Source organism: Biomphalaria glabrata, chromosome 3, assembly GCF_947242115.1.
Source record: "Biomphalaria glabrata chromosome 3, xgBioGlab47.1, whole genome shotgun sequence".
In the NCBI taxonomy this organism is placed as follows: Eukaryota; Metazoa; Mollusca; class Gastropoda; family Planorbidae; genus Biomphalaria; species Biomphalaria glabrata.
In genome coordinates, this window is record NC_074713.1 from 50,436,763 (window position 1) to 50,451,474 (window position 14,712).

General features: G+C 33.3%; 1 protein-coding gene across 1 annotated transcript in view; it reads right to left on the minus strand.

Annotated features, from left to right (window-relative positions):
- Positions 1 to 14,124, minus strand: part of LOC106055416 (centromere protein F-like) — a 29,480-nt gene extending 15,356 nt beyond the window's left edge. The window contains exons 1-10 of the mRNA XM_056022507.1: positions 14,075 to 14,124; positions 11,929 to 12,073; positions 6,634 to 6,840; positions 4,554 to 4,680; positions 4,382 to 4,443; positions 3,653 to 3,865; positions 3,363 to 3,545; positions 3,038 to 3,250; positions 2,498 to 2,580; positions 1,594 to 1,721 (exon numbers count right to left, since the gene is read on the minus strand). Of these exons, the coding sequence (XP_055878482.1) occupies positions 1,594 to 1,721; positions 2,498 to 2,580; positions 3,038 to 3,250; positions 3,363 to 3,545; positions 3,653 to 3,865; positions 4,382 to 4,443; positions 4,554 to 4,680; positions 6,634 to 6,840; positions 11,929 to 12,066 (1,354 nt within the window). The 5' untranslated portion in view covers positions 12,067 to 12,073; positions 14,075 to 14,124. The remainder of the gene's footprint in view (positions 1 to 1,593; positions 1,722 to 2,497; positions 2,581 to 3,037; positions 3,251 to 3,362; positions 3,546 to 3,652; positions 3,866 to 4,381; positions 4,444 to 4,553; positions 4,681 to 6,633; positions 6,841 to 11,928; positions 12,074 to 14,074) is intronic.
- Positions 14,125 to 14,712: the final 588 nt, after the last annotated feature.

Sequence of the window (14,712 nt, forward strand, 5' to 3'; positions counted from 1 at the left end):
TACATGGCCTCTACCTTACCTTACAGAGGTACGTCCTTTCTGCATGAGAGGGGAATAGCTACAAGTAGAACAACCCCTTTTAATCCTTCAGGCAACAGGCAAATTGAACAACTAAACAAAACTCTATGGAACGCTGTTACTTTAGCACTGAAAGACCTCGATCTCGTGATCTCAAGATGGAACTAAGTCTTTAACCAGGCCCTATACTCGATTAGATCATTACTATCTACTGCAACAAATGAAACTCCACATGAGAGTTTTCCGGTTCAACTGTAAATCCTCCTTCGGGATATCTATCCCCACTTGGCTATCTAGCCCAGGTCGAGTGTTGCTGAGAAGAGAGAACCGATCTTCAAAGTATGATCCTCTCACAGAAGAAGTTAAATTACTGATGTGTAACCCCCGAGATGCTGTCGTACGGTTACCCAGTGGTAAAGAGGAGACAGTCTCTCTAAGATGCTTGGCTCCCTCCCCATCCACGACAACAAGTGAACCTTCGTTCTTCGCTCAGAGTGAGGATAATGAATATCCTCCAGAAGCTCAAAACATGGAAAAACAGTCAACACCCCTACGGTGATACAAGAAAGGAAAGAACCCCTGGAAGGCTCTGAGGACCTCTGAGCGCTTCCTCTTGAAAATACACATAACCATCGTATCCCACTTGACGCTCAGGAACTCAATCGTGACTCGCAAACTGTAGAACAGGATAGTCAACCCCGTTACAACTTAAGAGAGAGAAGAACCAGACCGAACTATAGGGTCTAGAGTTGTTTCTCTATTGCACTACTTATACTGACTACATAAACTGGCATTATTTATCTCTTGCTACTGATACTAGAGTTTACTTGTTCACTTACTTATGTACATGTTTATTTACTACACAATTGTTATTGCTTAAAACAGAAACTAGTAACTGTTTATAAGTCATACTACAGATACTGGTTTTTAGGTTTCTTTGTATCACTATTGTTTACAAGAGAAACTATTTCGACACTATTTATTGATCTATTGTATTACAGGCACAGGCATTCTCTTTTTATTTATGCTATGGCCTACTATATTACTGTACTTGCTATTTTAATTCTAGGCGGGGTGAATGTGGTGAAATAGTTTACTATTTGTTTATGTTTGTGTAACATCGTAAGAATGTGTTCACTACATTGATTTACTGTGCTACTGTCCAAGTCTCTTTCGTCAGTTCATGTGTCGTTTTAGTTTAATAAAGCCTTGTTTTAGGTTACTCTTCAGTGTTCCTTTATTTCTTATTACTTTATTATTTCTTCTGTGATTCTAAGGGTGGAGGGAATACAAACATTTTATTTACAGTAATACAAATACACTGGCACATACATATGCTTACAGAACTGACACAGACAAAAGCAATTAACAAGAAAAGACATGAGAAAACAAAGACAGACCAAAAAACTTAAAAGCTGCAAGATATAACCAACAAAACAATACAACAAACAAACTTCGCTACGAATCAAACAAAGGCTTAGAGCTTCATTAAATGAAACACATAAGCTAAGAGAACTACAAATTAGACATAAGTTGATAAAAATAACGGAGATAAATGCTAATTGAGAGATATACCTTTGAAGTGATTGTCTTTCTCTGCAAGATCTTTAAGTGACTGCTGGTGAGTTGAGGATAATTTGGTTAGTTCTTCTTGTAGCTTTGAAAGCTTAGAGGTTAACTCTGAGTTTTTGTTCTCTAGGGTTCTGTACAATGAATAAGAATTTAAAATATATATTATCAAAAGAAAAGAAGAAAGTGGTTAGAGCAATACTTGTTTTTTAAAGAATACTCCATCAAAGCTTTTATTAAAGATGGACAAAATTGTGAAAAACTACAAAATGCAGTGTGGTTAAAAATTGTGAGTATGGTATATACGGTATATAAGGGTTGTCAGGCTGAGTGAATAGATTACCCCAACCACCCAGTGAAGAGATTGAACTATAGTGTACTGACAAAGCTATTAGCATGAAATATGCACTACACAAAAGCATTTTTTCTTTTAAAAAAAAATGTAAATAAATAAAAACAAAAATTTAACTTTATGAAATGGCAGTACATTAGTATTCTCTTTAGTTATAAGGAACATGCCAATGAGATGCTTCAATGAAGATAATTTAATTAAAAGCAATCAAGAATTTTTTGTTTTTTTTTTAATTAGTCATATGCATTATATTTTTTGCAAAAGAGTACTTGACTTAGCTGTCAAACACATACTGACATTAGCTGTCAAACACACACTGACATCTTTTGTTATATGTATAATGAACATAAAATAAAGTTAAACACTAATAAGCAAAATTGTCTTTCTTTGATTAATGCAAAACAGGAATGATCAAATTGTCAGAATGTCTCTAAACTAAAATACAGTCCATTGACAGTGCTTTTGAGAAAATGTCATTTTATTTACTTTTGCCCACTTGCTAACTAGCAGCCACACATACAGCTTGAATCCCTTTAACAAAAATCAAAGACAACTTACTCTTTAGATGACTGAAGCTGGTTTGATGAGGTAGTTAATTCTTTTAGTGTTTCAGCTGTTTTATCTTTGTGTTTCTGCAGATCCTGCCCAACATAAACAGATGGGATTAGACCAACAATACACAACACTAAAAAATATTTATAGTTAATATCTTATCAAAAAGACAAATACCCATTAAAATAAGGCATATTCATGGCAATGTAAAAGTAAGTCCCTAGTTTTCATGAGAAAAAGATTCTAGATATATTTCTTATAATTGGTTTGAAAAAAAAAAAAATGAACAACTGAGCTTGTATGTCCATTTGAAGTGCTTTCACTCCTAAACAATGTACCGAAAGACCAATGGTACTAATTGTTTTAAACCTATCAATTTTAAATAAAATACTTGACCAGACTGATCTAAAAAATATCCCTTAATAAATAGTTAAGTCTTTTTGTAAGAAGCCATTGGTGTAGATTGTTGCGGGCATAAATATTAGTTAAATAGCATTATGTAAATGATGTGCTAAGCCATTCTCGAAAATAGAAATTTTAGCATACCATGACTTGATTTTCCAAGAAAATTATTTTCTGAGACAATTTTTCAAGCTCTGCTTTGGCAGCCTCCAGTTGCAGTTCGATATCCATCTTTTGGGATCTCAGTGCATCATTTGATTGCTCCTTCAAGCTGATATCATTTTTCAATTTTTTAATTTCTACATCATAAAGCTGAATCTGTCGGTCTCTCGACTCTAATTCTAAGCTTAATTTTTGCTAGTAGACAAAACAGAATAATTTTAAATAAAATAAGAATCCAACAGTAGTGATAATTATAGATGAAGTCTCTTAATCTCTAAATAAACAGCAAAAGATTAAAACAACAAACCTTTTCACTTTCAACTGCATTTTTCTTTTTCTCAATGTCAGCAACACTGACCCCATGAGTTTTAATCAGTTCATCAGCCATTGACATTTTCTTAGTCATCTCTTGTTTATCCTTTAAGAGCTGTGACTTTTCCATTTCAACTTTTTCTAGCGATCCCTTTAATCTGTTCAATTCTGCTTGTGCCTTAAACCATCACATCAATAATAGAGTAAACATCAAATAGGTAGCTGATGATAAACAATGATTAGCTAAAAAAAAAACAAAAAAACATTTGCTACAAATAATCTTACAGCATTTATTTCTTGCTGAAATTTGGCCTTGGACTCTTGAAGTAAGCAGCTGCTCTGTTTGGCACTTTCTAAAGCTTGAGATAACTCTAGATTCAGTTCCTTCTCTTTTTCTTTCATTTTAAGTTCTAGATGGTGTCTCGATGCCTCTGAGTTGTGTCTCATACACTCTCCATCTTGGATGAGTTTTTTATTTTTAGTTTCTAACTGCTGAATCTATAGCAAAAAAAAAAAAAAAAATATGCATTACTTTTTTAGATCATTAAATTAACTAAGGACTAGATCACACTTCTTCTTCATCTAGCCAGATTTTTTATGCTGGGCAGCCTGTGCCATGTAAGGCTTAAAATAGACCATTGGCTAACCCCACATGTCACAGCTAGACTCAGATGACTTTTTCACTTCAAAATAGGAGCAGCAAGCATGACTAACAATTTCCTTGAAATGTGAGGATTATACTAGAACCCCCCCCCAAGCCTTCACTAGCTGCCTGGCTATGCAGTATCATGCTGGACGTTTGTTCTGTCATCTCGATGGTCCTAGGTTCATACCCTTCCCGCTGCCATCCTCTATTGTCCTGCTGTAGGTTAGGACTAGAATGAAGATTATCTTCAACCCTATAGGAACATCCGAAACATTTTACAAACAACAAAACATTTTTTTATTCACTTTAATGACTATTAACACACAAAGTCAGCCAGCACATAAAGCAGAATTTTTGTTTTTACTAACCTGAGCCAGCAACGACATCTTTTCAGAGTCATGATCATTTCTTGAATATTTGTTTTCTTCAACTGAAATAAATATTGAATCGGTTATGCAGGCAGCAGACCTAATTGTTTACAGTGAAAACATGGTACTAATATCTCACAGTATTACACTGCAGTAAGTTAGTAGGACTTACATGAGCTTTTCACACTTGCATTTTGAACAAGTTTCTTGTCACTTAATTGCTGTTTCAGACTGTGTATTTCATTCTCCAGAGCAGTTATTTGCTCAGAATGAGCAAAGGAATATTGAGGATTACAATTCTGAAGGAGAAAAATCAAAGTTTAAGAAAAGAAAGAAGAAAAAAAACAACACCTGCACACGCAGATACTGACATACATAATTGTTTCAGTGTCAAAATCTTCTCACAATATAATTAAGTACTGTAATATTAATTCACATTTGACTAGAGTAACACCTTTAGTAAAATCACTAAATTTACAAAGCCTTCAGGACAGAAGGCTCAAAAGTAAAGTAGCAATCATACATAAAACACTGAACCATAATCTTCAAATACAAAAACAAAATTTAATAAAATACTCTGAAAGACACAAAGATAAAGGCACATTCCTCGTCCCATATGCTAGGACAAATTTGTACAAATACTCCTTCTTCCCTAGTGCTATTAGAGCATGGAATGGGTTGCCTGAGCTAGCCAGGAAAACCAGTGACTTGGCTGAATTTAAGTCAATGGTTAATATGCATGACTAAATGCATGACGCGTAGGATGTAATCTTCTTCTTTTTTGAAGAAACGTCTGTATTATATAAGATGATGCCTTCTGATTGGTACAGAAGTAGTAAATAGTTATTTCTAACAACACGCAAAATAATGTTGATCTATTTCATTTTAAAGGATTGTGATCTAGCTTTTTGAAATAGCTTTTGATGGAATTAGATCTATAAAACTGAATTAAACTAGATGCCTGTTAGAAATTGTCTTAGAATGTATACTACAGCAGACATTTAATTGAAGAACCAAAGTATATTTTCATTCACAATATTCTCAATAACAATAGCAAAGAGGTATGTATCATAGTAGAAATTGGTTGTTAAATACTCATCAACAAAAAGATACATGAAAAAGCTTCAAGAAGACTAAATTGTTCAATCTCAAATTTTGCAAAGAAAAGACTAAATGTTCAATCTCAAATTTTGCAAAGAAAAGACTAAATTGTTCAATCTCAAATTTTGCAAAGAAAAACTAAATTGTTCAATCTCAAATTATGCTAACTCCAGTATCATTTTTTAGGTCATCACAATAGGAACAATGATCACCACAAAAGGAAAGAGGAAAAAATGTTATCATTCCCAATGGAAGGCTGAAAATGTGAATAAAGTCAATAAACATGAAATATTAATCTAAGAAAGCAATTAAAAGAACTTAATAAATCATTCATAGCTGATTAATAGACACATACATACATATATCATATGGGGAAGTGGTGGCTGAAAGTTAAGTGCTTGTCATCCAAACTTCAAATCTAGGGTTCAAATCTATCAAGTTTTGGTGAAGATTGAAATATTTAATTTCTGGATTTTAATGGGCACCTGAAATTACTTTAAAAAAGTATAGAAGGTTGGTCGTTGTGCAGGCCACACTCTCATTTACCGTTGGCCATAGAAAAGGATGAATTTAACATTATCTGCCCTATGGATCATAAAGTCTGAAAAGGGTACCTATATATATAAACAGAATGACAACAACAGCCCCAATTTTTTTTTTATTAGGGCCATCAATTTCATTTGTGCAATTTAAACTTGATGAATTCTTAATTTACAATGTGGCAGCCTTATCATAGAAATGAAAAGATAAAGAAACTAAATGTTTTTGATAGTAAATATAAGCATTTAGTGATGTGTTGGCCCATTAGTAAGTTCTTAACTTCCAAACCAGGGAAGACAGTTCAAATCCTAGACAAACCCAAGTCTGCCCAACCCTATTGTGTACCTGACTTTAATTGAGGAAAATAAAATAAATGTTCTTGGTCCAACAACACCATCTGTCTCTCAAGGATCAAAAGTTCTGGGGGGATTTTTTTTTTCTCTTATAAACATTTGGAAACGTTACAAGACTGTATCAATATATATAAAAAAACTTACATTTAAAGCTTAAGCACTTTAATAAAAAAAATACAACACTTTCCATAAGCATTGATTACAATGTACCATACATTTAGCCTATGGTAAGCTCTTTTCACTGAATCAAGAACTCACCTTTTCAGAATCTTGGCTGGAGGCAGCTTTTGACAATTTCTGCTCAAGAGAAACAACCTGTTTTTCCTTCACAGATAAATCATGAGTCAGTTTCTGCACTTTTTTTTCTAACTCTTCACATTTTTCTGACAAATATTTTGTGTCTCTTTGCAAGTCATTCAGCTGCGACTTCTCATCAGATGCTTTGCGCTTCTGTACAGCTAAAGCCTTACAAACAAAAAATAAGGAAAACAAGTAAATAAGAAGTCAGTAAAACATGAAATGTTTCCAATCCAACATTTACAAATCTATTCCTGTGCAATTTCAATGTTACATTTACAAGAGACAAACATTTGAAATGCTGATTTAACTAGTTTAGCAATTAAGAATGTTAATTGGTATTAGTTAAATGCCTAAGAATACTAGTATTAAATAGACAATTTAAATAATAATAATGATGATGATAATAATTATAGCTTTTAAATATAGCGCAACTTTCATGCTTATAGCAAGATCATAGCGCTATGGTCCAATCTCATTTGTGGACCAGTGGCGGGGAGGGGGTATCTAATAGAAGGTTTTTCGTTTTGCCTTTAGGCACTCAGTAAACACAACTCTGCTTGAGTCGAGTGTAGAACCTCGAGCCCCCTTCATAGGTAGCCAAGCCAAGCCAAGTGTAATTAGCCTCTTGACTATGCTTCCCTAACCAGGAAGTACAGTGATACATAGAGTTCTTGCTTACATGTCACTACATTTAAGAAAACTATAATACTTCTGGTCACTTTTAAGCGCTTGATCCAAGCAAAAATTAAGCCATTTGTGAATAAAATGTAGCTTCCAAAGAGGCATACATTTTTAAAAAACCTAATTCAAACCAGATAATAAAATAAAATGTAGCTTCCAAAGAGGCATACATTTTTAAAAAACCTAATTCAAACCAGATAATAAAAATACTTTGTGTTGCACAGACTGGTGCTTGGTCCACATAGGTCAGTCATACACATTGCAGTTTACACGAGCTCACAGCCTATATACTAAAATGGTGCAGAATTATAAGATCTTCCGATTAAATCTTTTTTTTTATTTATTTAATTTGTATACAGTTATGCATACTTATATATTTTGGAAGAGTACATGATTTGGTAAGACCATAAGTGGCTGTTGGTGAAATAAAATTTTCAATAGTGCTTTAATATTAGAGATGGGAAACGAACCGAACCCGAACCGAACGAACCGAACTCGAACCTCACTTATGACCGAACCGAACCCGAACATTGAAACTGCTTGGTACGAACCGAACGAACCCTCCTTTTCTTAACCGAACTAATTTTGCAATTTTTACATCCCTTTTTTATATTTTGGGTTTAAAATAAAAATTACTTCAATATTTTATTTAAATTCTAATGATTCCATTATACTTTGAAAACTTGGGAGGGGGGGGGGGGGTATTTTGAAAAAAAAAAAAAGCGGCTCGCTTTGATTCCCATGGGTTTTTCCGTAAGTGCCGACTCTCCCCTAACCTTGAATTTTCGCGGGCTGTTTGCAATATTTGTTTTGAGTCGAATAGGCGCCCTCTAATTAGATCTAGATTCAAGTTCCTAGTAAGTAGAAAGTCAACATTAAAACATTGTCACTTTTATTTGAGATGACTGTTAGTTGAGAGTAGAATATTTTTTGCCGATTAGAGAGTGTAGATATAAATAGGTTCATTTAGTTCATTTGTGTTCTAGTTTAAAATAAATTTTAATTATCTTCTATTAAGTGATTTATTTTTACAAAATTTTGAAGTATTCCATATTGGAATATTATCAGTGGCGTAGCAAGGGTGGGGGAGGAGGGTGAGAAATGTAACCCCCCCCCCTCCTGGCCCCCACTTGAGGGGGGCCCCAAATTAGTGTTTTTCACAACAAATATTCAATATTACGCAAAATGCAGGGGCCCCCAAAGAGGTCCAGCCCCTCCTGGGCCCCCAAATGATGAAAAATTCCTATCTACGCCCCTGAATATTTTTACTATTATTCTGTTTTGCATTGATCATCAGTATTTTTAATGCAGCGTTTCTCAAACTTTGGGTCCTCCCCCGTGGGTGGGGATGGCCAGTACCTTGAATTGGGGGATGGGGAGACGAGACTTCCTGACAAAAAGGGGTGTCAGAGAGTGTGTGTGTGTGTGTTGTCTGGTGGCGATAAGAAGAGGTTAAGCGATTGATTGGTGTTTATGCATTAAGGATGATGAAATTAGCGTAATGCAAATGTCAAACGGCAAACAATCTTGAGACATGAAAGAGTAAAGACGTTGTTTTGTGGTGACCTAGATTTTGTTTAAATATCAGTATATTTCATTAATATTACATCTCTATCTCAAATTAAATATGTGAATATTGTAATAACAGTTAGTGAGTTAGGCTATATTGAGTTGTTCACATAAAAACTTTATTTTAAAGTTTATTAAGTTTATATATTATTATAAGGCTTGTCTTCGAGTCCGAAGATTAGTGAGGAATGCAGTTTTTCCCATGGCTGTGCAGGCCCAGCTGTGACCTACATATTTTGCCACATCCAGGGCAAGCATAACCACTGTTCGCAGGTGGTCGATTTAGTTTTTCTTTTCGCGTCTGCGTTTGTCCTCGGCAGCGGATTTTCTTTTGGTCTCAAATGTGTATCCCGCGGCCTTCGGGAGTGAACTCCAACTGACTCGTTCTAAGGCCACATGCAACCAGGTGCTCTCTTCTATGTCAGCCAAGGAAAGTTGACTCCTAAGCTGGTCTTTGAATCGTTTCCATGGGGCGCCTCTGTAACGTTGACCATCTTTTAGCTCACCAAAAAAAAAAAAAAAGACTGCCTTTGGCATACGTTCGTTTCCCATACGGGATACGTGCCCTGCCCAGCATAACTGTCGGACCATAAGAAGTCCATCTATACTATCCTTACCGTTAAAAATATAAAATGCCTATATTGGTTCAATTGTACTAGCTGTTTGTAAGCGACAAACCAACGACCAACTAACAAAGAGAGGGGGCATCAAAAAAAAAGTTGTATTTTTAGTGTAACTTATCTGAATATTAGTATAATTACATGTTTAAAAATTAAATTATATTAAGTGGAGATGTCATTTTATCTTCTAATAAGACCTTGTCTACTGTAGACTGCTTTTTGCGAGGCGCGTATGCACAATGTGGGTCAAAACTTTTGAAGAAAACATTTTAAAACATCTCCGCTAGTGTGATTCTTCTGCATTTTTTTTTGTCTCAGAATAGTCGAATTTCTTCCATATATTGCAATTTATAATAGTGACGACTTATGTGTGAAAATAAATCCTCGATAGAGACGTCTTTACACGAAGAATATTTCTTTAAAAAGATCACGCCCATCATAGAAGTACGTGTGCAATATGTAGGCCTACCTAGAATGTCCCTTGCATAATTCTATTGGCCAGGTCTGCCTCTTTATTATTAGATTTAATATGCCCCTCGACTTTTTTTTATTATGATGAATAGTGCGTTCTGAAAGAAAGCACAACGATATTAGCCTTTTTAAAAAATTCGCTTAGCGCCGAGTCACGCCCTGAATTAAACCACTTGCCTACTTGAGCGAAAACCTACCGCATCTTTATTTCTATCTCCATTAAGAAATTTTTACAACGCTTTAAATGTATGTAGGCAACATTATGTTGGAAAAAGTCTTGCCCATAGGCCTATTATATATTGCAAAGTATTTGTTTTATGTAAAAATTCAAATAAAAAAGTTTTAACTAATAAATTGCATTAAACCTTATAACTTAATTTTGCTATTACATAATTTCATAACATCGAACCGAGCCGAACCCGAACTTTAGACCTGACCGAACCGAACCCGAACTATACTCGTCATCGAACCGAACCGAACTCGAACTTAAATCTGACCGAACCGAACCCGAACTTTAAAAGTTGGGTTCGATTCCCATCTCTATTTAATATGCTTATGGTCTATCTATAATGACAGGAAAAAAAGACTGGTGGGCAGGTCACCTGGAAAGAATGTTGGAGAACAGAGGAGCAAAAATTGCATGCAAGTAAAAACGAGAAGGCAAGTCATGAATACTGTGTTACTATGTTTATGTTGCATCCTTATTTGTTGTGGATTTTTTTGTGAGAAAGTACTTAAAAAAGGATGTGACCTAGTAAAATGATAGTCTTCAATGTTTACTTATATCAACACAAGTCTCTATTAATTAATTGTTATATTTAATTGTCTACAGTAATTTATTTACTCTCTGTGAAGAACAGAGCAAATATGATGGACTGATGATGTTGAGGTGCCTCTAAAACATAGGGAAAAAAAGCTCAAGAGCGATCTGAATGGAAGGATGCGCAGAAGCAGGCAAGAGCCCTCCATGCGCTCTAGCGCCACTGGGATGGTCTAAATGTGACAAGCAGAATAATATGATATACATGCCCATGAAATCTTTTTTTTTTTTAAATGTTAAATAAAAAAAAAAAATATGCATACCGGCACACTTAATTTTTTTTCAAAGAGTGCATTCTTTGGTAAGACCATAAGGGGTTATTGCATCTTTTTTTTTTAAGGACAATACAGATGATGGTGAAATCAGATTTTTAATAGGGCTTTTAGTTTCCGAGGTTTAAATGTGACTTAACAGACTGCACAAAATTAATTTAGTGGCTTTCCCTTACACGGGCCTCACAAAATATTATTTTAGTCAGTAGAATTTAGAAAATACCTATAATGTTTTTGCAAAAGAATACAAACAAAAACATCAAGATTCTAAGTTGGTTTTAGCCAGTGAAAGTTTAACAAAATTAAACAAAATTTGCTTCAGTAGAAAAAAAAACTAAGGCAAAATTCTGGCCTGAGAGCATTTTCAGCTAGCACCAATTGATCTTAGACCACAAGCTACACAATATTCTAGAAGAACATTAGAACCTAACTTTTCAAAACCTACTTTCAACTCTATAAGTGTTATGTTCTCAAAGCACTTTAAGGCTGCATTATATTTGATATAAACATTATAATTAATATTTTTATAGTGACTGAAATTGTAACATTTTGAACTATTAAATTCAAATTTATGTAAAATGGTAAAAATAAGTCAAATGGTAATTGCAGTGAATAAATTAAAATTAATCTACATGAGTATTATTTAAGCTATTTCTAGCTGATAGAAAAAGAAAAAACAAAAACAAAACAGAAGCAATCAAATATGCAAATGCACAGTTCCAAGGCCAGATTTCATCTTAAAAGTTTAAAAATCACGATTAGAAGTCTGCATCAGTATCAAACCAGTAAATTGAACCAATTTTAGATATTGTTCACTTACTTGTTCTAAGCTTTCCAACTGAAACTGTTTCTGATCACGCTCTTTCTTAAGTCTCTCTACTTGGGCTTCTATTTCATTGATTTTAATTAAAGTTTTTTGTGGTAGACCATCTTTCCATTCTTCTAGCATCCAACTCATTTTCTGACTAAAAAAAAAATATTTGAGAGATAAAATAAGACTTTGATAGTTAATACTCATATGTACTGTGTTTTCATAAGGTTTTCATAAGTAATGGAACCTAGCTAAGTCACTAGTGACTATAAGGGAAGCTTTATATCTGCCCCAGAAGATATTTTCTGTAATTTTTTTAGAGTCAGGACAATCATTTTGATTCCTTTTGTCATGCTTAGAGAAAGCAAGCTCAACCGCCATTTCTGCCAATAAAACTCTGCCCTTCTCACTTTCATCTCATAAGAACTCTCTCATGAATTCTGTGGTATACGAAAAATCGAATCTAGGTATAAAAGCAGTTTGATTAACAGTTGTTTTTTTTTACAAATCCAACGGAATTATACTGTCCTGTATGTGAAATACTAGATCAATAAGTCTCTTTATAAGATGGCAGACAGTGCTGCTTTTGAGTAGATCTATAGATCTAGATACAGATATCTAGATCTAAGAGCCACTAATTATAACTAGATCTAGTCAGTAGGCCTAGTGTAAATCTATAATTAGATCACCTATGATCTAGATAAGTTCTAGATCTATTTAGATCTTACTTATAAATCTAGATTAACATAAATTTGTGGTGCCTAACATCGTAAAACGCAATAATATATATATATAAAATAAATTATATCGTAATTATCTCAAATGTAGACTTAATCTAGATTATAAAATATAAAGAACATATGGCTGCCTGATCGTGCGGTTTGCACGCTGGACTGTCATTCGGATTTAACGATGGTCCCGGCTTCAAAACCCTACCCGCTCCCATCCCCCATCAACCTGATGGAGGTTTGGACTAGGAATTATCTTTTAACTCTGAAGTGAAAATAAAAAACAAGTAAAAATATTTTTAAAAATGTTTAAAAGTCCAATAATTAGAACTAAACAAGTGTAATCAATTACCAATTTTTAAGACTTGAAATAAACTGAAAATCAGCAAGATTTAGACCAATTAAGTAAATAGATCTAGATCTAGCCTATTTTTTTTTTTTTTAATTTCATTTTAAAATGATAAACCATAGTTAACCATACTAATGATAGTGATACTATTAAAATATAAGTATACTATAGATCTACAGTATTTTTGTGTCCATTAAGTTATTAACCATTTGAACTTTCGTTACTTTGTGCATCACAACACTCTCAACACTGCAAAACTAGATCTTTAACTAGATCTATAATAGTATTCTATATAATATAATGTATAATATATACTATAAGTAGATCTATATAAGTGAGTAAATTAGATCTACATATTAAATGATATTACTAATTATTACTTATTACTATTTTATTACTAGAAATAGAAGATATCCATCAGACCATTGGATCTATGATGTATCAAATGTATGATTAATCTATCTAGAATCTTAGATCTAGAATGTAGATTATTATAGTTATACTAATTATAGATTATAGATCTAATTATTTGTAAATAGATCTATCATAAATATAATCTATAAATGATAATCTATCAATAAGCAAGATCTAATCTACTAGCTTATCTAGATTTATAATTATATTATAATTATAAATATTAATTAAAATGTTTAAAAAAATGATTGATGGTTTTAATGGTTCTTTAATTTTAGACTATTTATTAGATCTAGATCTAGATAGTTTTTCCATGGTGACGGTGGTCCATGGTTAAAAAAATGAATAATTAATTATCTTATATTAGTCTACTAATAATTAAATTATTAATTTAAATCATTCAACAATCAATGGCAATGCCCAGTATAACAGACAGTCAACTTAAATGTCAACTCAAACTGAAACTGTCAACACCAACACACTAGCTACACATAACACAGACACTCTGAGACACTCACAGTCACACTCACAGTGACAGTCACAACCTTATTGAAAGTTATTCATGTGTTCTCTTAAATTGCAATAAGATCCTATAACAACATAGATCCATAGATTTAGAATTTTCCTTTCTTGATGAGATTTATAAAACAGTTTGTTAATTTACCAAGAAAATATAGATCTAGATTCTAGTCTAGATTTAGAAATCTATCATACTCATAGATTCTATGAAACAAGCAAATTTTCCATTTTGTTGTCTTTTCAAATTTCGCACTCACAGCATAGCCAGGTTTTATTCATTTAAATACATCACAAACCAAAGTAGACTATATAGATGTGTGATAGAATGTTAGGGAAATTACGATCTAAATTATACTAAATAGTTTTCATCAAAATAATTATAATTAGACCGAGATCTACTTCTAGATCTACATTTTTTGACATTGCATAACGAAATTTAAAGCATAAATCTACTTACGTATTAGGTAAATAGCTGCTAGACGTTCATTTACATTGCCAGATAATTTTACGTTCATAATCATGGCTTGTAGTTGTAGTCATAGATGTCTATGTTTGTAGCATTATCTTGGCAGCCCACTGACCTACATCTATATATAAATAATAAAGTAAAGTAAGAAAACCCTTTCAGACCCTGTGCGATTTTGTAAAGCTCGTCTGTTAATTTCTATGACCGAAGATTAACAAGGATGTCATATAAAATATAGATAAAATAAAAAACCTCTGCGAGCAGACTTTCTTACTAGATCTATGTACACACGGCTAGATTATAATTTACTATGCGAA